General features: G+C 43.3%; 1 protein-coding gene and 1 long non-coding RNA gene across 7 annotated transcripts in view; one reads left to right on the forward strand and one right to left on the reverse strand.

Moving 5' to 3' along the window:
- DENND2B (DENN domain containing 2B) overlaps window positions 1-22,366 on the reverse strand; it is a 299,081-nt gene that overhangs the window by 147,015 nt on the left and 129,700 nt on the right. For all 5 annotated transcript variants that reach the window (XM_059722659.1, XM_059722660.1, XM_059722661.1 and 2 more), the window contains one exon: window positions 14,716-14,820. In XM_059722659.1, the coding sequence (XP_059578642.1) occupies window positions 14,716-14,773 (58 nt within the window). In that variant the 5' untranslated portion in view covers window positions 14,774-14,820. Of the gene's footprint in view, window positions 1-14,715; window positions 14,821-22,366 lie in introns of those variants that run through there.
- Window positions 331-12,896, forward strand: LOC132248695 (uncharacterized). 2 transcript variants are annotated; one of them, XR_009460030.1, is made up of 4 exons: window positions 331-509; window positions 9,326-9,504; window positions 11,406-11,500; window positions 12,480-12,896. It is a non-coding gene; the product is annotated as an uncharacterized LOC132248695 (long non-coding RNA). The 2 variants fall into 2 exon arrangements; XR_009460029.1 differs by lacking the exon at window positions 12,480-12,896 and having other exon boundaries at window positions 11,406-11,687.

Below are 22,366 nucleotides of genomic sequence, written 5' to 3' on the forward strand. Positions count from 1 at the left end.
CTATAAGCTATTTCAGTACATAGGAACACTCCATGCAATTAAAAATAAGTCAGGATCTTCCCTATGACATATAATTGGGCTTGGCAGGATCAATTATTTATCAGGAAATGTCGATGAACAGCAATTTCACCTCATACTCACAGACCCACAAAAAATATTTCCATCAGAAATATTTGCAAAGAGAGGGGAAGAACAGAGGGGAGTTGCAGACTAGAGTATAGAGAGCTCTAGCCTCTTTAAAGAGGAAAAGAGTGGTTGGCCTAATGACTCATCAATTAAGCAATTACCTGTTCATTCACAGGTGGGGAAGTGGGCTGGAGGGAGATAACAGGCTATGTAAACCTCTACAAAAGCCCGTGTTGGGGAGGAAGAGTATTTGAGCCCAACTAGAAGCAGTGGAGGAAAGAAGGCATGCAAAGAAGAGGAAGGGAGTTCCTAATGCCTGAGTGGGACAACTCAGTTGCAGAGAACAGAGGAAAGAATGCAAAAGGAGGAGAAGCAGCCTACTGGTGAGACTAGTATGTGGAGAGAAAGACTCCAATTAGAAAGGATACAAGTTTTGCTGTTTTCTTGGACTTTTTGTTGGGGGTTTGTTTTTTTTCATCCCCTGGGCGTAAAATCTGTATGTTGTTAATTTAATTTAAATCAATAATAACTTAATGTTTAAAAAACAGTTAAGTGTCAATATTATCCATCACATTTAAACAAAAAAAAAAATTGAATTCAGCCAAGTCTAAATATAATACATATCGATAATCCAGCAAGGATTTTGCCTTTTATTAAACATGCATGCATATTACAATCATATGGGTAAGCACAGCTTAGTTGACCAAAATATTAATTATTTGCATGTTCTTGGTTTGGATGAAAAGTTTTCTCCTTCACTCAATAAGCTCTACCAGCTATAAAAAAAGAGGGATTGTTTCACTCAGCTTTACAATGCAGCCACTGCCAAGAGAGAAGGCAGCATATATACACAATGCACTGCAGCACCGAACAAAAACTTCACCCAGAAAGCAGGAAATATTTTACACAAGCAAAAGTGCAGAATAACTTTAATTACCACAGCACTAGGGCAATGGCTATGACACATAATATTTGTATTATAGGATTCCTAGAAGCTCCAACTAAAAATAGAAGTGTGTAGTTTCAGCACTGCACAAACATGCAGAGAGTCCCTACACCAAAGAGCTACCCAGAGACATGAGAGAGAGCCAGTATTATCACCGTTTTACATGCAAGGAACTGAGACAGCAAGAGAGACCAAGCAACTTGCCCAAGTGTGTTCGTTCTCTCTGTCTCTCTCTCTGGAAGAGGGTTGAACCCAGATCTGAATGCCAGACCATTGCCTTATCTATTAGACGTACAGTATCTTCCACCCAGGGATCAACACATTATTTAAACAGTGCTGAATCTAAATTTAACCTCAGAAAACACCCACCAGAGGGAAATACCAGAGGGTTGCATTTAGTAAGGTTTAAAAACTAGGGCTAAGTACAGACATTCAAAAAGCCCCTGGCAGAAGTGCTCTAACTTATCACACCTTATTCAATGTGTGATAAGTTAGAGCATAAGCCAACTGAACAGATGTTCACTGTTTGGTGGGGGGGGCTTGCAGCCTGCTCACACTGGCTACTGGGGACACTCTGGTATGTCTCCCAGGGGGCTGCCAGAGCAGCCTCTCTTCACCAGTACCACCCCCTCTGCTAGCTGGTGGGTGTCAGCAGCAGCTGGGGGGGAGGAAGGGGGGGGGGACAGAACCCCCCTCACTGTGAGGACCCTAGCACAACTTGCTGGCTAGGGTCAAGTGGGGGGGCTGGGTCCACATGGTGGGGGTGTTCCCTGTCCCCCGCCCAGCCTCATGACAGCTGCAGCCAGCAGCTACAGTGCAGGCTGGCCCAGCTGGCCAGGGCTACTATAGGCAAAGGCCTCCAGGGTCTCTCCCACCATAGCAGCCCCAGCTAAGCTGTGACACTGCCTGGGATGGTGCTGATCACATTCCAAGTTAACCCTCAATGAGATCTGGCCCAGATCTTCAGTAAAGCACTCTAACAGAAAGCACTTTAAGTTAGTACACATCCATCCAGGGTTAACTTGGAGTGGGATCCACCATTTTTAAATTACTATGTGCCATGAACATCTGTTCTGTTATGGCTGTAAAGCACTTTCTGCACACTTAAAGCATATTAAGCTTGATATCTGTACCCACACCAGGGCTCCAGTCTGCTAGGCACTGTACACAAGCACATAAGAGACAGTCCTGCTCCAAAGTGCTAAACCCACTAAAATGACAGACATGGGATTACCTACATTGCCAGGCCTCTTCCACTACAGCTGTATGAGTTGCCTAACAGTAAAGCTGAGACTGGCATTACAAGTTTAAACAGAGCTGAAGGGTAATGATTTTTCACTCTACAGAGTAAAATGGCTGAAATGAAATTAATGAGCTTGAAAATGTATTAGCACCAAGACAACAATGGAACAATGCTACATGAACATGACAATGGAATAAATTAATTAGAGTTGGAGTCAAATATGACAGGGGGCCATCCTGGGGCTGGCTTTCATGTCAGCTCACCCACCTCTCTAAATAGGGCAATCTGCCCAGTCTTCACGTCACCTCACCCACCTCTCTAAATAGGGCAATCCACCCAGTCTCAGGAAACTTTGCTGTTTCCTGCACTGGTGTAAAATGTGGGAGGCTGCCCATATGACTGTCCCAATAGCAGGGGGCTCTGTACATGACTCTGGCCTTCCCTTATGTCCCATGCCTCACAGATGGCATCCAGATTGTTCTCACAACTCCAGCTTAAGGCTGGACTAAACTTGGTCCACTGTTGGGCCTCTCACACACTGCTCCTTTCAGGGCCACATTCATAAACTATGGCCTCTTCTACTCTGCCCTCTCTCACTGGGCCTCTTGCATGCTGCCCCTCACTGGGCTACTCCCAACCTGCTCTGCTCCTTTGAGCGACTCCCTTGGGTCATCAAGCTTAACTACTTTCATACCAGCTGGCAGTTCTTCAAGCATTCCTACTCTATGTGGTACCAGCCTTGTGCCTCACACTGGGCTGACTTTGCCCCTAGTCCCTCTCTGGGCCACACTGTGTATTCAGCTACTCAAAATTCTTAACTTCTGACCCAAACTTGGCCTCACCACATCTGAGGGCTTACTGGGGTCTCCCTCTGACCCAACACTTGGTCTCATGGCTGCCCAATTGCAGCCTCAGGCATCCACAGGCTGACCTTGGCCTAACTGCCCCCTTCCTGGGACTTCAACATATGCCCTCCTACTAAGGTCTTCCACCTATGCCTTCTCCCTAGGGCTGCTCTGCATCTCTGCCCCCTTTGCTGGGGCCTCCAGAGTCTTGTACCCCATGGGGCTCAGGTGTCTAGAGATGTTCCTGGCCCCCATGCCTGTCCCTAGGTCTAGATAACCCACCAGGATGTGGGGGCTGCGGTTTTAAGGCACCCATACCCGCCTTTCACTGGGGAGGTAACTGGCCTGGCATTTCTGGGGGACTGTCCTGCCAAGGCCAGCCCCACCAGACCACTCTTCCCCAGCACGGTGCAGTTTCTGGTCTTACCTAGGAACAGGAGCCTCCTGCCATCCCCATAGCTCCTGCCCTTACCTCCAAGGTGTTGTGAGCAGCGTGTTAGCCGGGTGTTATTGTTCCAGCTGCAGCAGCAGACTGCTGGCTAAGCCATGTGGGTCTGGATCTAAAATGGCCGCGTCATCAGGGCTGGCCCACACCTGCCAGCTGCCTGCTCTCAGACTTAAAGTGGTAGGCACCTAAAGGTGCACTGCCACACACCTTCCCCCTTAAAATGGCTAAGAAGGGGATGAGGGGGAGGACTCCCTGCTGCTTACCCTGCAAGCTCCTATGTAGCCTGCAGCAGCCCACTAAACGTTGAGCACCTCCTGGTGCTCTGCCACACTGAGGTATTGCTGGTGAAGAAAACCCAGTGTAGGAACTTCTCCTCCAGGACATCAAGGTGCACCCAGGTACTGACTCCTTTGGACATACTTATATCAAGTATGACAGTACAAGCATTTACTCAATGCAGCACTTTTCCCTCCACAAAAACAGATGGATCTCTCCTGTCCCACAGTAAGATTTCTTTAACATGCAATCTCTACCAAGAAGACAGCAGAGACTACAGTTCTTCTATTATAACCCAGCAACCTAATTTATTGTATCTGGCACCTAATTAGAGATCACTGGAGCTGGTGCACTAGTTCAGTGAGACAGAAGGCAGGGTAGCGATGTGATTTTGTGCTTATGCTCATCCTTTCATCCTAGAATCAATTCCTAGAGAAAAGATATTTCTAGTCCTCTGTGCAAAGTCGTAGGTGAACAAAGCACTTCTAGTGGTTTATTAGCAAGCACTGAGAGTTATGCTTTCTTAGTCAGCCAAAAGGTGAACTTTCTGTAAACTTGGCTTGACTATGACCAGCTCAAGAGACGGTTCCAGATTTTCATAGATTCATAGATGTTAGGGTCGGAAGGGACCTCAACAGATCATTGAGTCCAACCCCCTGCCTAGGCAGGAAAGAATGCTGGGGTCAGATGACCCCAGCCAGATGCCTATCCAGCCTTCACTTAAAGACCCCCAAGTTAGGGGAGAGCACCACCTCCCTTGGAAACCCATTCCAAATTTTGGCCACCCTCACTGTGAAGTTTTTTTCTGATATCTAGTGTAAATCTGCTCACTGTCAGTTTGTAACCATTGTTCCTTGTTACCCCAAGAAGTGCCCTGGTGAACAGAGCATCTCCGATCCCTTGCTGCTTCCCCCTAGTGAATCTGTAGGCTGCCACAAGATCACCTCTCAGCCTTCTCTTGCATAGGCTGAAGAGGTCCAGGTCCCTCGGTCTCTCCTCATAAGGCTTGTCCTGTAAGCCCCTAACCATACAAGTGCCCTCCTCTGGACTCTCTCGAGTCTATCAACATCCTTCTTGAAATAAGGTGCCCAAAACTGGACACAGTACTTCAACTGTGGTCTGACCAATGCCGCATAGAGGAAAGTATCACCTCTGGTTCTATTTATCATGCATCTGCTGATGCACGATAAAGTGCGGTTAGCTTTGCTAATGATTTTGTCACACTGACGACTCGTGTTCATCTTGCAGTCCACTATGATTCCAAGATTCTTTTCCGCTTCTGTGCTGCTAGGAGGGTCACTTCCTAGCCAGTAGGTGTGCTGGATATATTTTGTTTTACAAAGCGTTAGACAGCTCCCCTCAGTTTGCTTCAGGACTTCTTTTTAATGTTTTTGCCTTTTGGCACTGATATTTGCTCCATCATCTCGGAAGCAAAATGGATTAAGTGTAAGATCCGTGCCTGATCATGAATTAGCTCAGTATGAACATGTTTGCTTAATGGAGATGGCTAACTTGCCTCTTTTCCACTGTAGTTTTGTTTTAGCTGTTGTTCTACCAGGCTTATTCTGATCATCAAGTCAATTATTGTTAAATCAAATAGACAAAATATCACTTGGCTACTTGAGTTTTTAATTACTATTTACCAGGCTCCACAAGGAAAGAGCCAGGTTGGATGCTGGGAGAACATGAAAACACAGCTGCAGATCTCTGCTGCCTCAAGGCTAACCTGCGGAGCAACTGGGCTGATCCTCCACTATTCTGAATTTTTCACTGTCATCTGCCATTGTGGAGTGGGGTGTTAGCCAATTCTGAAAGGTGGGGTGGGGAGCATTAGGTTTGCCAGCAGATGAAAATAATTATACACAAACCCATGCAGCAGAGAACCAGGTCCAAGATCTGACATGTTGGATAGATCATACCCATTAAGCACTTGTCAGCTAAAGTAGTCTCCATCAGAGACTCCAGAAACAGCCACAAGAGGTATTAATAACTCCACAAAAAGCACCCCTGGATTCATGTCACAAAGCTGGTTACACAGCCCCATCCCATAGATTCAGTTTGCCATGAAATATAAAATATTAAAATCATTACAGGACTACAAACTGTTAAGTTGACACAGTGCTCATCTATTACTTAAATCAAAGGGGTCAACCTTTTTGCCAGGCATGCCATGATTTAGCCCCAGACCTTCCCCAAGTGCTACTTTGATCCCCTTCTTCTGCCTAATATGCTGCTCCATTTTCCACTCTGTGCCCTGCCTTTCCCATCTGTTCTGCTTTCTGACTTGTGTTCTCTGCTTGAACTGCTACTCTGCTTTCTGCTTCCTCCCCCCAGTCTACTGTATGCCACACACAGAGGCTGCTCATGCCACCTGTAGCACTTATGCCACAGGTCGGCCACCCCTGTCTTTAATGATGTTTGAAATCTTTGGGCCAGATGCTTATTTAGTGTAAACAGTATAGTTCCACCACTTTCACTGGATGTACACGAAGCTCTACCAAAAGAAGACGTGGTCCATTAAGTTAAATTCTGAAGAATGCCTGAGCCATTAGCTAGTACAAACAAATCAGTAAGCAAGCTAAAGACCAATGGGGTTGACAGCTAGAGTGCACACACTCACTACAGGAAAATAAAACTCAAAAGCCTGTATTTGGAGGTTTATGGGTACCCAGCTCAGTCATTTCCTGTTTTATCCAGCTTCTACTAGTAGGCAGAGAAAGATACAACTCTGAGAGATCAAAGACATCCTAAAGAAGCCCTACTTATTAATGCATACAAATGACACTGTTTCAAACATACCAGCAGCCTAAAGGAGACAGTCAAAGTCCCACGAATGAGCTGGAAACAGCAAGACACGAAGTGTGCATGAAAACAGACTTTTCAGCATCAGCACTGGCTTTATTCTACAGTTTTAATCAAACATGAGCGCACTTAACTGGAAAAGTAAATGAAAACGCTTAGAAAAAAGGAACCTGATCTAGGAATGCTATGGACTTTTAGTAACTTTTAGAAGACCAATAATCTTTGTCCATGATCTGCAGATATAATCCACTGTGAGATAGCATTTAGGCATCTGGCTACCTGGTGGCAGATGACACTCTGACATTAGCACCCATCCTTTATTTCAGGGGTTTTCAACCTTTTTTAAGGAATGTACCCCTTCTGGTGGGAACCCTACCTGGACTGTACCCCCTGGATGAGGGGGAGGGTCCCCTAGCAGGCAGCTGACAAGCGGTGGAGGGGGGTCCCCGAGCAGTCAGTTCACGAGTGGGGGGGTCCCCCCAGTGGCCAATTGACAAGTGGGAGAGGAGGGTCCCCCAGTGGCTGGTCAACGAGGGGGGAGGGTGTTGGCACCACATGCCACTTCCACTGTGCGTGGCAGGTGGCGGCAGCAGCAGGTGGCGCACAGCGGCGTCCAATGTACCCCTGCTTCTCTGCACCACTGCCACGTACCCCCTGGGGCCTTCCCAAGTACCCCCAAGTGTATGCATACCCCCAGTTGGCAACCCCTACTTCATCTCATCACAAAATTACAGTGGCTGACTTCAATAACATGAGCCAACTGCTTTCCTGCACAGCTCCAGTAGAAGGAGAACAGGCCTCATGACAAAATAGACTCCATGCTAAAACTAAATGGATGACAGCAAATGTCTGTCCATGCTGAAGTTTCTATAAATCAGCACCCTAACAGAACATGGCTCTTTCATACAGATGGTACCAAGCAGAGGCCTGACAAGAAGGTTCTGTGTGCTGGCTAGCAGCAGTAGCAAGGGCAGCAGCAGAGGTCGGACCGGCAGCAATGCCTGTGGCAGCCAAGCCAACAGCACCACTGGCTCTATTCTTATGCTCCCTCGAAGCTGGCACCCATGACTCATGTCTTAGTCATACAACCCACAGTTACACTACTGGTACCAAGACCAAAGAGTGATGTAATCACCTTCCCAAACCACGCCTGACTACATGGTTTAGATAAGTCTTAAGCATGCTCTAGTAATACCTATTTGTTTTCAGCAGCCATGATTTTCTTTAGTGTAAATGTGGCATAATTTGGTTAAGATAGTTTTAAAAGGATCACTACTTAGTTTTGGGCTTCACTCCATCTGCACTAAGGCAAATGCACCATAGGTATTTTAAAAGTGTTCTTAAAAGTGGTTTCTTTTTCACTGACTTTTTTAGTGTTCCATAGTTAGGAACTTGATAAGTAACATGCCTTTCAAAATCTGGAGAATTAGAACAGAGCGTCATCAAACTTCTGTCTTCAAATGAAGCTAAGCTTTACACATATGAAACTAGATAACTTTTTTTTTTTTTTACTATGCTTAAAATAATACCAAGATTTCTAGAAATTTGCCCAGAACTTATTAATGAACCAATAAACTAAAATAAAAATACAGTAATTGTGTCTATAAGGATACATTCTTCACTCACAGGGCATGAACCTAACAAAAAGGTTTTCATCAAATCCTACCTTATGATGGAAACATGCTTGATACGATTTCTTTTCTGTTTTATCGCTGACTACATCAGCATGATGCTGACTAACAGTTGGAGCACTGCTCTAGCCATCAGATTTCTAGAGTAATATAACCAGGTCTGCCTTGGTTCACTGGACAAGATTAATATGACCTGTTCCCAAGACTGCTAAAATCAATAGAAATACTCCCTCTTACTTCAGAAGGCTTTGGAACAAATCTTTAGTCAAAATCAGCAATGCAGTCACCTCATGCAGTCCCTTCAAATTCAACACAGAATTTGGTTCTAAGACACTGCCTGAATTTTTCCTTCTGTGAAATCTTTGTAACACAGCACAGTGCATTATAGGGCACAAACTGTGTTGGCGAATGTGCTCTGAGACACAGAGTTGAACAATGGCATAGACATAGGAGATGGAGGAGACAGAACCAGCAGTCCACTGCCTACTATTATTTATCAATTTTGTCTCCTCCCGCATCTGCTTTGAACAAAACAAAGCTCTGCCATTTTAAGAAGTCATGACTTTGTCTTGGAAGTGTTACAGACAAGGACAAAAATGTTAACTATGACAATTCTAAAGAAAATAAAAAAGAGGAACCTTGTAACTTACACTGACTTTGTAGGTTATTTACAGGCCCATTTCTGATAATATTCTAGCAACATTTGTATTGGACAGAGCTGGTAAATCCATTTCTGCCTTTAAAATTCTTCTAGACGAAAGGAAGGGACAATAAAAATGCTTAGGGATCAGATTGTTGATCTGAATACAGTTTATGTACAAATCTCCAAGGGAATGAACCTCCAAAAGAACCATGACTCCAATTAAATATCAAATAACAGGTTACAAACAATATGCAAAACAAAACAAACTATGAGAGAAGGGGAGTTTTCAATTGTTGTTATGACTATAGATCCACGTCTCTGTCCTCCAAGTATCTCTCATTGGGGTTGTCCTGACTCCTATTCAGGGTGCAGCTGAACAAAGTGATCACTTGGTGTGAAAGGGCGCACACAGCTAGCCAGTATACTGTGGACCCAGTCACTGACATGTCTCAAGGCTGCTGCACAACAGTACTGCCATGATGTGCTTTCAACTACACAGAAGTGTTCCTGACTTCTTGCTGCCTTTGCTTTCAGTGTCAATGATGTAAGTATTATCTCTACGCAGCAAGGGAATATGAAGGAGGGGTTATATTTTTTTATTGATCAAGTTTAGTCAAATTTAGCTAAATGCTATTTTGTTGGTGTAACAATTCTTTATACAAGCTTGCTTCATACAATTTACTTTTGCATAGGCTAAAAACAGACCTAAAGAGCCATCTTGGTCTGGGATGCAAACCCCTCAAGGGTATCTTAGTAGAGAGAACTCCATAAACCTGGATACTAATCCAAAGTACATTCGTTCCTTAAAACCTAGCCGGTTTAAAGGAACTTTAAATGCACGCTCACTCATTCCATACATTTTGATACAAAATGATCCCTTTTCATTCACCTGATGTTATGACTGAGAACTACCCACAACACTGAGAAAATCACCATTCAGTTTTGCCATCCACTGCCCCACATGTCCTAAAATGCACTGCTAATTAGTCACTATGCTTTACTCTGTAGGTCATCAACCTCTCGCCTGTGGGCTGGATCCAGCCCACAATGCCAGGTGACTTCAGTGACATTTGGCAGAGGGGCCTTTGGTTGTGTCATGGGCACTGGGAAAAAGCAGAGGTGCCAGATCCTTGAGCTGGCACACCTCAGAGCCAAGCCAGGTCAATGTAGCCCATCACTGGAAAACATTGAAACCACTGCCACAGGTGACTGCCTTTTAGTGATGAGTGACAAAGAGTCTTGATGCTTGTAAACCAACCATCTTTCTTTCTTTCTTTCTCTATATTTGTACATGTACGCACACACACAATGCTTTTCCACTGAAAATGTATTTAAAATCTAAACACATTTATGCTTGATTGCAAGACTACTGAAGTCAAAGAAAGGTCTTTCTCCCTCTCATTCCCCTTATTGGGCTTCAGGTAAGACCCAAAATAGGCTATAAAAGTTTCAAGTAGACAAGGGCCCTGCAAAACTGTAACCTACTGTTTAGTGTTCATCATGTGCAGTCAAACTACTTTGAAAAATATTCCTAAGAGGAGGTAATGCTAGGAGTATGGAGAGACATAGAGATAATTACATTTCTGTCATGCTATTATCAGCTCTTTATGAAATTTTACCTCTGCAAATTATACAGAAAGCAGATAATATAGGCTTGTAAATCTCCAAATTGAATGATGGAAACAATGACTGCTCAGTTTAAGTAGGTTCTCAACATGTTTACAATAAATCTTCCAAACCTGAAATTAAACGTTTATTATGCCAGCACCTACTGCATTGATTTAAGTCCGACAGAAATGAAGAATCCTCACAGCTGACTCAAAGAGCATCTTTTTGCATGGCTGCACAAAGGGAGATCAGCTAGGGAGATTACAGAAAGGCAAATTAAAGGATACAGAATCAGCGTTTGACAAGCTATTATTCTTCTCACTTGTCAGGCAACTGCAATTCAAGGTTAGCTCTAACTTCATGCCCTTGCTTGCACCTTGAAATCCTTCATTATATAAACCATAACCAAAACATGTGAGGATGATAAAACTGAAAGAAAGAACATATGACACTTGCTGTCTCATATACTTAAAACTCCTATAGGTTTTCAAAGAATAGCAAGACTAGAACCAGTCAGGAAAGTTGACCCTAAATTTGGTGAAGTCTGGATCCCAACTTCCTGGCTTCTTTATGAGCCCAGACTTGCAAAACAAATCACTGTGATACTAAAAGGTGATAAATGCAATAATTCTAAATATTTATTATTAACATCTTAATTCTGAAGCTAAAAGGAACTGGCTCCAGACTTGGGCTCATCTCTTATTAAGACAAAAACTCCCTCCCCCTTCCTTGCTAAGAAACAAGGAAGGTGTGAAGTAGCAAAATTAGGAATGAAAGGATGTTAGGCCCACTTCGTGTGAAATCTAACAAATCTACTAATATCCTGTTTATCTGTAGTGGAAATACATCAATATGAAGTTATCTGTGCCTTTAGGCAGTTGTCCAACACAGCAGGTGAAGGGGAGAGAGAGAGAGGAAGCAATATAAAGAAGGTAAGAAGTAAATTTATATCGTGAAAGACATGAAGTGACTGATGGAAGAACACAACATTCGGGAAAACAGGACTTAACAAAGAAATAACATCTTTTCATCCCTAGTACAGTAGTTTACCTGTAGCTCTCAAAGCTCTTTCCATATTTAAGTAAATATTTTAAGTAAATAAAAGTTACCCTCATTATGTTGAACACTTAGCAGATTTGTCAATGCTATGAAGTCACTGACAGCCCAGGCAAAACCCTGTCTCCACTCAAATCAACACTAAAAATATTGATGGGTGTTTCACCAGTGATGAGATCTCATCACTGCTCTCTTGATATCTAATTTCAGCTCTCTATCTCCTGAAGCTACTTACTTCTCAGACATTTAGGATATGGCCATTTCACCCACAGCAGGATGGCCAGATCTAGGATCATGGAGAGGTGACTGACCAAACCCTCTTCGGCAGCATGGCGCACATGCAGTGAGCTCTCTGGGAAAATAGCTGGGAGGAAGAAGGGAGGGCAAACAGCAGTGGCACCCACCCCCTGGGTTCTGGAGCAGTGTGAAACCAGGGGCTCTGACCAGAGTGAGTACAATCCTTGTGGCACATGCAGAGCTCTGGCAGGAGCTGCACTAATATGCCAATAAACTCAGAGACTTCGCTGAACACATGCCACACAGCCAAAGGGGGTGCAACCATGTTGCTGTATCCCCCTGATTCCAGTGGACACAAAGGAGGGAGTGGGGAAGCGTGAAGTGTAAGATTTGATGCAGGGGGCTGAACAGGGTGACAAAGCACATATATACCCCAAATAAAGAAAAACTGACAAATGTAAGAGTTTAAAACCAAAACAGCTGTAGGCATCATTAGAACAAAGTGTTCCTTTAAATAAAAAATGAGGGCAAAAAGGTTTAAAAATAATTTTCTTCCAGCAATTCCACACTTAGGATGTCATAACTGAATTTATATATATTTCCCTTTTCTGTTTATAGTTGGAACAAGGTGACAGGTATCCCAAGCTAAGGCAAGCAAGGCAGTGACAACAATAACAAATCAACATGCAGCACACTGCTAGGGTCAGAATCAGCCTACACGATTTCCCAACTCTCCGAGCTTATCCAGCAGCATCTGCTGCTTCTGTCTGTGACTGCCGCTGTTCTTCTGCATCATGCCTCCAATGACTCATTTTGCTTTGGACCGGTCATGCTGTGCTTACGCTGGTTTAAGCCATCCGAGTCAGACTCTGTTCACAGGGGCTTTTATATCAGGGTAGCTATACTGATGCAAACCTACAGTATAGACCTGCTACACTAGTGTACTTGTTCTGGTTCAGCATCTTCCAGATACACTATACCAGTGGTGCTCAACCTTTTGGTCCTCAGGCCAAATGAGTAACACGGGGCCCATTTGCAGGCTGAGGGGCCTGGCAACTCTCCCCACAGCCACCCCCACTCCCTGTGCACCAGGACTGGGTCCCAGGGGCCTGGCACCACCCTCCAACACCATGACTGGGCCTTGGGCCAGATCCAGTGTCGCAGGTCCCAGAGCTCCCCATGGGTTCAAAGGCTTGGCAGCACGAGAACAGCAGTAGTATTCCCCTGCCACCAAATTTTCAGACCCATGGGGGCTGGAGGTTGTACACTCATGCTCTAATATCAACCATGGCTGAGACTGGCGCTGCTTGTTTACACTACCTGTTTATAGCAGGGCGCTGCAAACCATCTATTGCTCCCAATTCCAACTGTGTTGACAAGATCTCAGTTGTTTTCTCTCACTCTCCACCATCATTTACCATATTTTTTCACATATATATTTCTTTCCCCACAAAACCAGCTAAGGAAAATGAAGGTGTATATTATATGCAAGAAAAAGGGACCCCTATGGCTCTGGAATTTGTGTGGGGGAAAGAAGGGGAGCAGTGGTGGTGTTAACTGCTGTGGCTCTGGGAGCCATGGCAATTAACACCATCACATCTCCCTCCTTCCGCTCCACCCCCAGCCAAATTTCTGGACCTGGGGAGAAACCCTCTCCCCACAGGCAGGCTGAATCAGGCTGGTGCATGGGGCTGGTCCATGGCCAGACTGAGCACACCAAGTTGGACCCACCACATAGCCCTGGACCTGATATGCCAGTCCAACCCCACACACTGGCTCTGAAGCCACAGGCTGGGTTGGACCTGGTGTACAGCTCTGTTGCACTACATCACCTTAGATCTGGGATGCAGGCTCCACCCAGTGCATGGGGCTCACACTGCAGGCTCAGGAAAAGGCTTGGCTCCCTAGCAGCTCCTACTCAGATACTTACCCAAGGTAATAAGCTCTTTTTTTCTTCATGATACAATAAAAAACAAAAATGGGGTGCGTGTGATATACAGGGGTGGGTTATATATTAGAAAATAAGGAGGTTTTTTTGGTCCCACCTTCAAGCCTTGGTCACAAATATAGACTGTAAGCAATCTAGGGTGGAGTGTATCCTTCTTACTTCTTTGTACATCACCTTGCACAAAGGCAGTGCTGCAGTACAAGGAACTGTACAAGGTCTAAAGAGGGGCTCAATCCAAAGTGAACTTGAAGATCGATCACAGACGAGTTGTTTGTTTGCATCATAAAGCAACATGACAAGGCAGATCTTCCCAAAGGAGACTAGAAGGAAAAAGGAGGTAGTCTGTGTTGGATTTAAGTCAAAAGTGAAGAGTACACAATGACTCAAGAAAGCAGCACCAACACCTCCTAGAGGCAGCACCTTACATTCAGCCCCATTGTGCTGGCAGCCATACCAAAACATGGTAGAAGGCACTTCCTGCTTGCAGTCTAAACAGAAAAAAAGAAAGATGGGAGAAAAAGCTGCTTTATACAAGCAGAAGACCGGGAACAGAATGATGAAGAGGCTTGCCTGAGGTCACCATGGATTTAAACCCTGGTCTTAAGACACAAGTTAGGACTTGTGGGACTCCAGACCCATAAGTCCTGTTTTCAAGGGACTGAGCCATCTTAATGTAACTCGGAGGATTGTCAGGGGAGTGATGGATAGTTAGGTTCACCTTCTGCCATGAACATATTTTTCTACTGTCTTTGTGTCAGAGAAGCAGTTACTGTACGTACATTTCAAACTGAGATTCAGCTCCAAACAAGCTGACTCATTCTGGGATATAAGTGACAAAATGTTGGGACACAAAATAAATTGATTGAAATGAAGAGTTTAAAATTCCAAAGCCAACAGTGCACTTACCGGTCCAGAGTATCCTGAGGCACTTTATTCCCTCCAGCTCTGTTGGTGACACTGGCATTCTTGTTGGCAGTCATGGTCATTTCTGCTCTCTATAAACCTAGGTACCTGAAAGAAAACAAAGCAAATTAAGCTTAAATAGGGTCCAACTAGCAAGCAAGCTTTCCAAAACTACAAGGAACAAAAATTCCAAAGTAACATCAGTAATGGGTAAACCCCAAAGCCACTGTCTGCTACAAAATGCATTCAATCTGATTATGATTTTGCATAACTAAAACTCCAGATCACTTCCAGATCATACTTGAGTCTCATTTTATCAGCAGGCCCAAAGCAGGTGGGACAGAGGTACCAGGGTTAGGAATATGGTTCAGATTCTGTCTTTTTCCTGTTTAAAATTGAGACGGATTTTGAGTTTGCAAAATCCCACAAGCTGCGTTTGAATTTAGCTCTTCCATCCAACAACACTTGTTCAGAAGCCAATAGCGAGTGATACCAACCAAAGCAAAGACAAGTTCTGTACAAATAAACTTCTTTTCAATTAATTAATGTAGCTTGTGTCCACAGTACACAGCCATGAGCTCACTGTAGAATCATGTTCAAGTCTGTCTGTTACATTAAAATACCCATGGATACTCTTTATCTTTCCAAGTAGCTACAAGGTTAAAAGCTGCTTTGAAACACCAAGAAGGGCAATGTAACTCATTCATTCTGCCTTCCTACTGAGGAAAAATAGCCAGTGGCTCCTATTAGTTCTTTCCTAGCAGCATTGGGCTGTGAGATCTGAGAGAAAACCAAAAGTCATAAACTCTTTACCCTAATAAAAAACAAATCTATCCAATTATTTTTTTCTCGAGTGTCCAGTTGGGGGAAAGACTAGCAGTCCTGAGCGCCCTAATTCCTGATAGGCAGCCTTACATAAAAGAGAAACCAAAATACTCTTAAAAGCAGACAAGTATTATTTGTTTTGGAGGAGGCACAAAGAATAAGAGATTCCTGGATGAATAACTATATGGAGATGGCCAGCAGTGAAGAAGATCTCACTGATGTGGTGCTGTGACACACAAAAACAGGAAATAGATGTCAGACTGATTCTCAAATGCAAAGGGATTTCAACTTGTGAAGCAGGAACAGTTAAACAAAAGAACATTGTGGGAGAAAAAAAACTTAGCAATAACCAAGGGAGAGGTGGCAACTGGTAACTTTGTGTTCTGTGGGTCCCTCAAGTATGTGAGAAAGGAATGCCAGAGAAAGGCTGAATTGTTCAACTGCTCCCAAAAGCCCAGACTGAGTTCACTTTTGTAACATCGCCACACACTGCCTAAGAAACAACCGGTTACTGAGGAGATCTATTCTGACCACATTCCACTGATATCAGCAGGAGTTTTGTGCTGCAAGCAAGGGCAGAATGGGGGCAATACCTCTGTTGACCAGATCCTAATGCCAGATGTTAAACCTGTGTACCCCGCTTCATCACAAACCTCTTTCTGCTGGACCCCGGCTCTGAGAAGCTGTGTTTGCAGCTCCTTCAAGGGCACTCCTCACCTGTTATCAGAACTATTAGAAGTGTTTTACCAAGTAGGAAATAAAAATAATTTTAAAAACTCATAGGAAGATTTTTAGTGGGGTCCAAAGCACTCTTTTATGATGGAAACAAGGCTGAACTCAGGTAACGTAAGCATAAAATGGATTCTTTATTTAGGATGCTACAAGCTCTCAGATCCTAGTTCACAATGGCTTCTGATTTCTCAGTAGCTTGCAGACTGAAAACCACAGCTTGATTTGTAGAGCTGCTGCCCAAGGGCTATGTAAGCCCTGACCAGAACTGCTGATTGCAGATCCCATTAATAGCATAGCAAATGCAAAAATAAAGAGTACTACAAGATGTGGTGTTTACCTAAATCCGCAATAAATCAAGGCTGCTTGAAATGTGATACTGAAAAATGAGCTGGGCATTGACAACACACAAAATCCTTCTACAAACAGACTCAGCCGTATGGAGAAGATATTTGCTAAACCGTTTTATCCCAAATAGTTCTACTGCAAATAAGGTCATAGAAAATTCCTGTGGAATGCAGCTCAAAATGTAGAATCAATTAAACTAACCACAGATTCCGGGTCCACTTTCAATTTTCTGATTGTCCAGCTTTCCTGGATTAGATGAAGGTTTTTCCAGTCAGTAGAATTTTTTCTGCACTAGCGCTCCCCAAATTCCTTTAAGATCTCAGTATTATTGTAATTATTATACTATCAAGATAACAGGATTGTACTGAACTGCCTGCTCTAATCAGGAAAGCACATCCTTAGGAAAATAAAGAAAAAAAAAACCTCTAAAGCCAGCCAAGCAAATTCCACAATGAACCAATAGTTTCATCATATTTTCCACTCTCCAGTTCAGCAGCACCAGTGCTCTCACCATGCCAGACTGCCTGAATCACAAACACAAGGTGCTTAAAAGCAAGTGAAATAAATGAAGCCTAAAGTCAAATGATGACCATTAGCATGTGTGCTACAATTTGGAAAATCAACTTTTCTGCTACAAACCAAGAGAGGAAATGCCAAACTGGGACATGCGAAACCTGTCATAGATTAGAGTAAGACTTGGGAAAGAATTCCCCCTCCTGTCCCATCCCCAAGTCACAGCAACATATTTGCCATTTGTAGGACACTTCCAGAATCCAACATTGAATCATTTCTAGAACGTGAAATCATCATTTTCACATAAAAATGAGATAATTTAAAACCCATTATTTCTAAATTCAAAACCACCATGAATTCTGAATGGACCAATTTATTTCAACATTGGCTCACTTTCAAGCAAGACGTGATCTGTTCTTGAGAGAAAAAAACTCTACACACTGTGTACAACTGGTAAGAACTACATTTCTTCCTATGCACAATAGTAGATATCTGTATGTATAATAGCTCTAAGGCAGAAATAAAAAGGAAAACAGACTGAGATACAGGTGGGCATTATGTTCCTATAAGATTATCCAAGAAGTGAATCCATCTTCAGATGGACACAGCATAACGTGTCTACTAAAGAACACGGTAGAGGCATATTCTTTTTGTAAATGCATCGGTAAGTAAATGAGAGCTCTGTCACCTCTCAGACACCAAAAATCCAGAAACTAAGACATCCTTGCCAAAGTAGCAGTCAAGTTACCTGGCTGATGTTATGAAAGCTTATTTTGCTCATGGATCTTTATTTTGCTCATGGTTCATACCAAACCACAAAGCTGAAATCTAATATTTGTGTTATGAGCACCATCTTTATTAAAAATTGTGGAGGTCTGGCTCTGAACTTAAATTTAAATATTTTGAAAGTCTTCCACTTTTGTATAAGTAGAGAAAAACTATTTAAAATGTATTCATAAAACTCTGAAATTGAAACTAAGAGCAAGGTTCTAATCTCTGAGGTGAACACTACATGGCCCCACTAAAGCATGTGCGTAAGTGGCTGCCTTGTCCAGTCACCACCTTACCTATATTTTTACTCATGTAATTCTGGTATTGCACTGATTGCTTTTACATCACTCACAATAATGACCGCAGTGCTCCAGTGCTCGCATCCAAAATTATAGGTCCAGTATGGCCACTCTTGGTGACAGGATACCCACTGTTCTGACCCAGAGAGGAAGGATGGGCTAGTGGTTAGAATCCTGACCTGGGTACTTGAATGGCCTTTAGTAAGTTACTATACCCAGATCTACAAAGATATTTAGATGCTTTCTGGATCTGGACCTGAACTTCTCTTTTCTTTCATTTCTCCTTTTTTAAAATGGAGGTGAAAGTATTTCCATGATCACATGTGCTGCGAGGATATGTGTATGTATGAGAATACGTATATAAAAGGCTCCGAGATGCTCAGAAACAATGATGATGTGAGCTGTGTACAGTGCTGTAGCAAGGGTGGGGGGGAAGTGGGGCGACTGCCCTGGGAGCCAAAGTGAAGGGGTGGCAACAGGGTGTGGGACGGAGCCGTGAGCAGTTCCTTTTTGGGGGGGGGCATGGGGACCAGGTGAGAGTGGCTCCCTCCGCTGCATGCACTCCCAAGCAAGCATTGGGGGTGGGGGGATGCCCCCCGGATCTGTGAGCGGGGCAACAGAGGGCTGCTGCTGCGGGCTTTGGCCCGGGCACCAAACTTTGCTGCTACGGCACTGGCTGTGTAAACATATAAGTGGATACAAGCCGCTATGCTGGACCTACAATTTTGGGTGTAAGCACTGGAGCACTGAATTCATTATTAGAGAGCATCATGAACAGCTTGAGTGATTCTATATCATAGCAAACTTTTTATGGGTCTTTCCAACAAAGCCAAGTTAGGAAGGATCAATTTACAGACACACACACACACACACGTCCATGAACACACCATGAAGGTTTTCTAAATACCACATCACAACTATGTGAAATTCAGAATCGTCCATTTCAGAGGTAGCCAAATTTTCTGACTGAGAAGGCAAATAACTCTTAGATAGCAAAAATAAGATTAAAGCCAGACAGATTTAAGAGCAGGCAGTACTTTGAGCTACTTCAAGGTGAAAGATGTTTATATCATGTCAAGTTTAGCAGCAGCAGCAGCTCTTCACATAAGAAAAATATCCAATGCCTAGAACAACTATAAAAATTTGTAAATTTGGAGTGTGAAAAAAGACAGGAGAATCAGGCTACCCTTAAGTTACACGTATCACTTTAAAAAAATGCTTGATATTTTGGCTTCAGAAAAGGTACTGTGCTCAGGGCACAACCTGCTCAAGTTCAAAATGCCAGACCTACCTAAAATACCCTTAAAAATCTAGCTTTATGTGTATGAATCTTGATGCAAGTAGTCCCTTTGACTAACACAACACTGCCAGTTCCAAGCACTTGAAAATAATGGGTCAGGCCCCCAAAATTCCAGAGGTTGGCTAAGTGACTTTAAACAAACAAACAATAGGTTCTTTCTAATTGCATTCTGCTGTGGGATCCTTCAGAGGCAGGTTTTCAAGCTTTCCTTAACCATTAGGGTGAGCAACTTATTTCTGTAATTAAAACTGAGATTCTCACATGAGCATGTAAATCCAGGAGACAAGAATGTAATAAAAATACCAAATATCACAACTCCAAAAAAGCCATAGCTGTTGGCAGCACTGCTCATGCTTAAGTGCCTACAGAATTAAGCAGATCCCAGCAGATCCCTATAACCAACACGACTAAAACAAGGCTACAGCAGACTCCTTGAGATGCAGGAGGTCAGGATCTCTGAAGGGGACCTCTCCTCCCTCCTCAACTGGAGCATGGGATACCTGAGGGGTGGCTTTTACAACCCCTACTATCATAGCACATTCAGCTTCGGTGTTGTTCAAACCCAGGCAGAGCTCTCCTACTTGGGGGCTAAGTTTGGTCCAATATTTATTATCAGTAAAACATATAAATATAGATTTGTCTCTCTTGAAAACAGTTATCATTCTAAATTGGTAATTTAAGCCTCTATAAAACTGGGATGTTTGACAGTTTGCCTGCCTAGCAAGATTTAAAACAACAAATGCTTGATAAGGTTCTCCTTAGGATCCTACTTACCACTGCACTGGTACTCCAGGACACAGAAAAGAGCGCAAGAACAGATCTCCCCCTTTTGTACCTTGGTGCAGAGCATGCGTATGACGTGGACCCTGCACTTCCCTGAGTAGAAGCCATGGGACAAGAAGTCACATAGCAGGCCAGGGCCTTTCCAAAGTGGACAGGAAGGGGGTAGTTAAGCCACGCTCCATCCTACACAGCAAAGCAAGCTTCCTCACCAAGGGTGTCTGCTGCAGCGATGCAGAAAATATGCCAGTGTATCCCCCTTACACAGGCTCATTTTCTCACAAAACCCCATCTCCTTGGAATAACATCAGTCACGACTCAGAAATATGTCACCACTTAGAGAAGAAAGCAAAGTAAGGGCACTTGGCTGTTTACAGGAAATCATTAAAGAAGATCCAAACAGACTGCACCGCATAATTGTGATGAACAGCCAAGAGGGAGGCTACATTCCTATACTCAATTATTTCCTGACAACCCTCCACTGCAACACAACTTTGAACTAGGCAACTTGAAGTTGCACTGGAAGGTGGGAATTTCCTCTGTACAAGTGACTTAAACTAGCATATTAAAACAGAAAAACACACACACTGCAATAGAGGTCAATTCTGTTCATTGCAGAGGGCCTAGTGTAAACCAGAGGTACTTTTACCACAACTTGCAAAAAACCTTAGCATCCACAACTGAGATTAGATTTCCAGAAGAGCTCAGAACCCACCTGGGCACTTCAATCAGAGGCCTACAGGAAAGATTAAACCTTTTTGAAAATTCAGCCCTATTGTAAGAGTTGAAAGTCTGACCCCTAAATCGTAGTAGTAGGGAGTTAGTAGTAAGGAGTGGTGTTGTACCTGGGAAGGTCCATAAAATATGAGAGAAGCAAAAGAGGTTTTGTTGGTGATATCTTTTATTTGACCAACCATATAGCTGGGAAGATGTTACACAATTTTCTCTTCTAACTACACAGGTGGTCCAATATAAGATATCACCAAAAAGCCTTGCTTCCCTAGTGTCTGTGAAAGTTATAGTACTACATTATATATCAACTGTACATAGAATACTAATGTCCTATTGAGCTATTATAGTGTTTAATCCCCTTATTAGGATACTGAATGTAAGACGGTTAGGAACCTGTACTGGAACAGAACAAATCTTACAGCCATCTGTCAGGAACCCCGCTATGTTTTGGGGGTTTGTGGCATCAGAAATGCTTTCATGTGTTTTATTGTACTGATATGGCATGTGTGGTCTTGTCGGAAAGTCCACATTCTTCTGTATGTATTTATGTTACTGTTATTACTGTACAGATTATGTTGTGCCATCTGTATATATCTTTATGGTTTTGGATATGGTTTAGCCAAGGAACGGGTAGAACTGCGAATTATCCCTTGTCATTGTGTTCTAGGGCCAGGACAATTGCCACATACAATGGCATATTGAAGGAGTTATGTCCCAAAGGCATTATCTGCTTGTAATTGGGGAAATCAACTCCTTTATAGCAAAAGCATCTGCAAATATGGTCCTTTAGCCAGAGGGGCCCCAGATGCTTCAGGGAGACCAGAGCTTTCTAGAGAAGCGGTTCCCAACCTGTGGTACATGTACCACCAGTGGCACTCAAACAACCTGTCTGTGTTACACGTTAACAGATTTATTATAATTACTTTATATGACAAAAAAATTGCTGGTGGTACTTAATGTTGTATCATTTTAAATTGGTGGCGCACAATCTGTCAGAGTTTGGGAACTGCTGTTCTAGAGGATTCTGGGGACTCCTGAGCATAAGAATAATACTGAGGGAGGTACGGGGAGGCTGGCCTTGGAGGCTAGGTAGGACAGAATCAGTGTCTTTGAATCTCAGGCTTTAGGGCTTTAATGAATCAGCATGAGGGCTGATCTCTAAAAACTCTGGCAGGTTTCTTAGGAGGACTTAGGTGTAGTCAGATGAGAAGGTAAGAAACTTTACTTGTTTTGTTTTTCTGGTCTCCAAACCTATAGTCTGTTCTGATCATAACATTGTTTTCTCCTACATAATAAATCCTTTCACTGTTTGTCTCCTTGCTGATTGCCTGTGCAAAGAGTGATTTCTAGGCAAGCA

The sequence above is a fragment of the Alligator mississippiensis genome, chromosome 2 (assembly GCF_030867095.1).
Source record: "Alligator mississippiensis isolate rAllMis1 chromosome 2, rAllMis1, whole genome shotgun sequence".
Taxonomy (NCBI): Eukaryota; Metazoa; Chordata; order Crocodylia; family Alligatoridae; genus Alligator; species Alligator mississippiensis.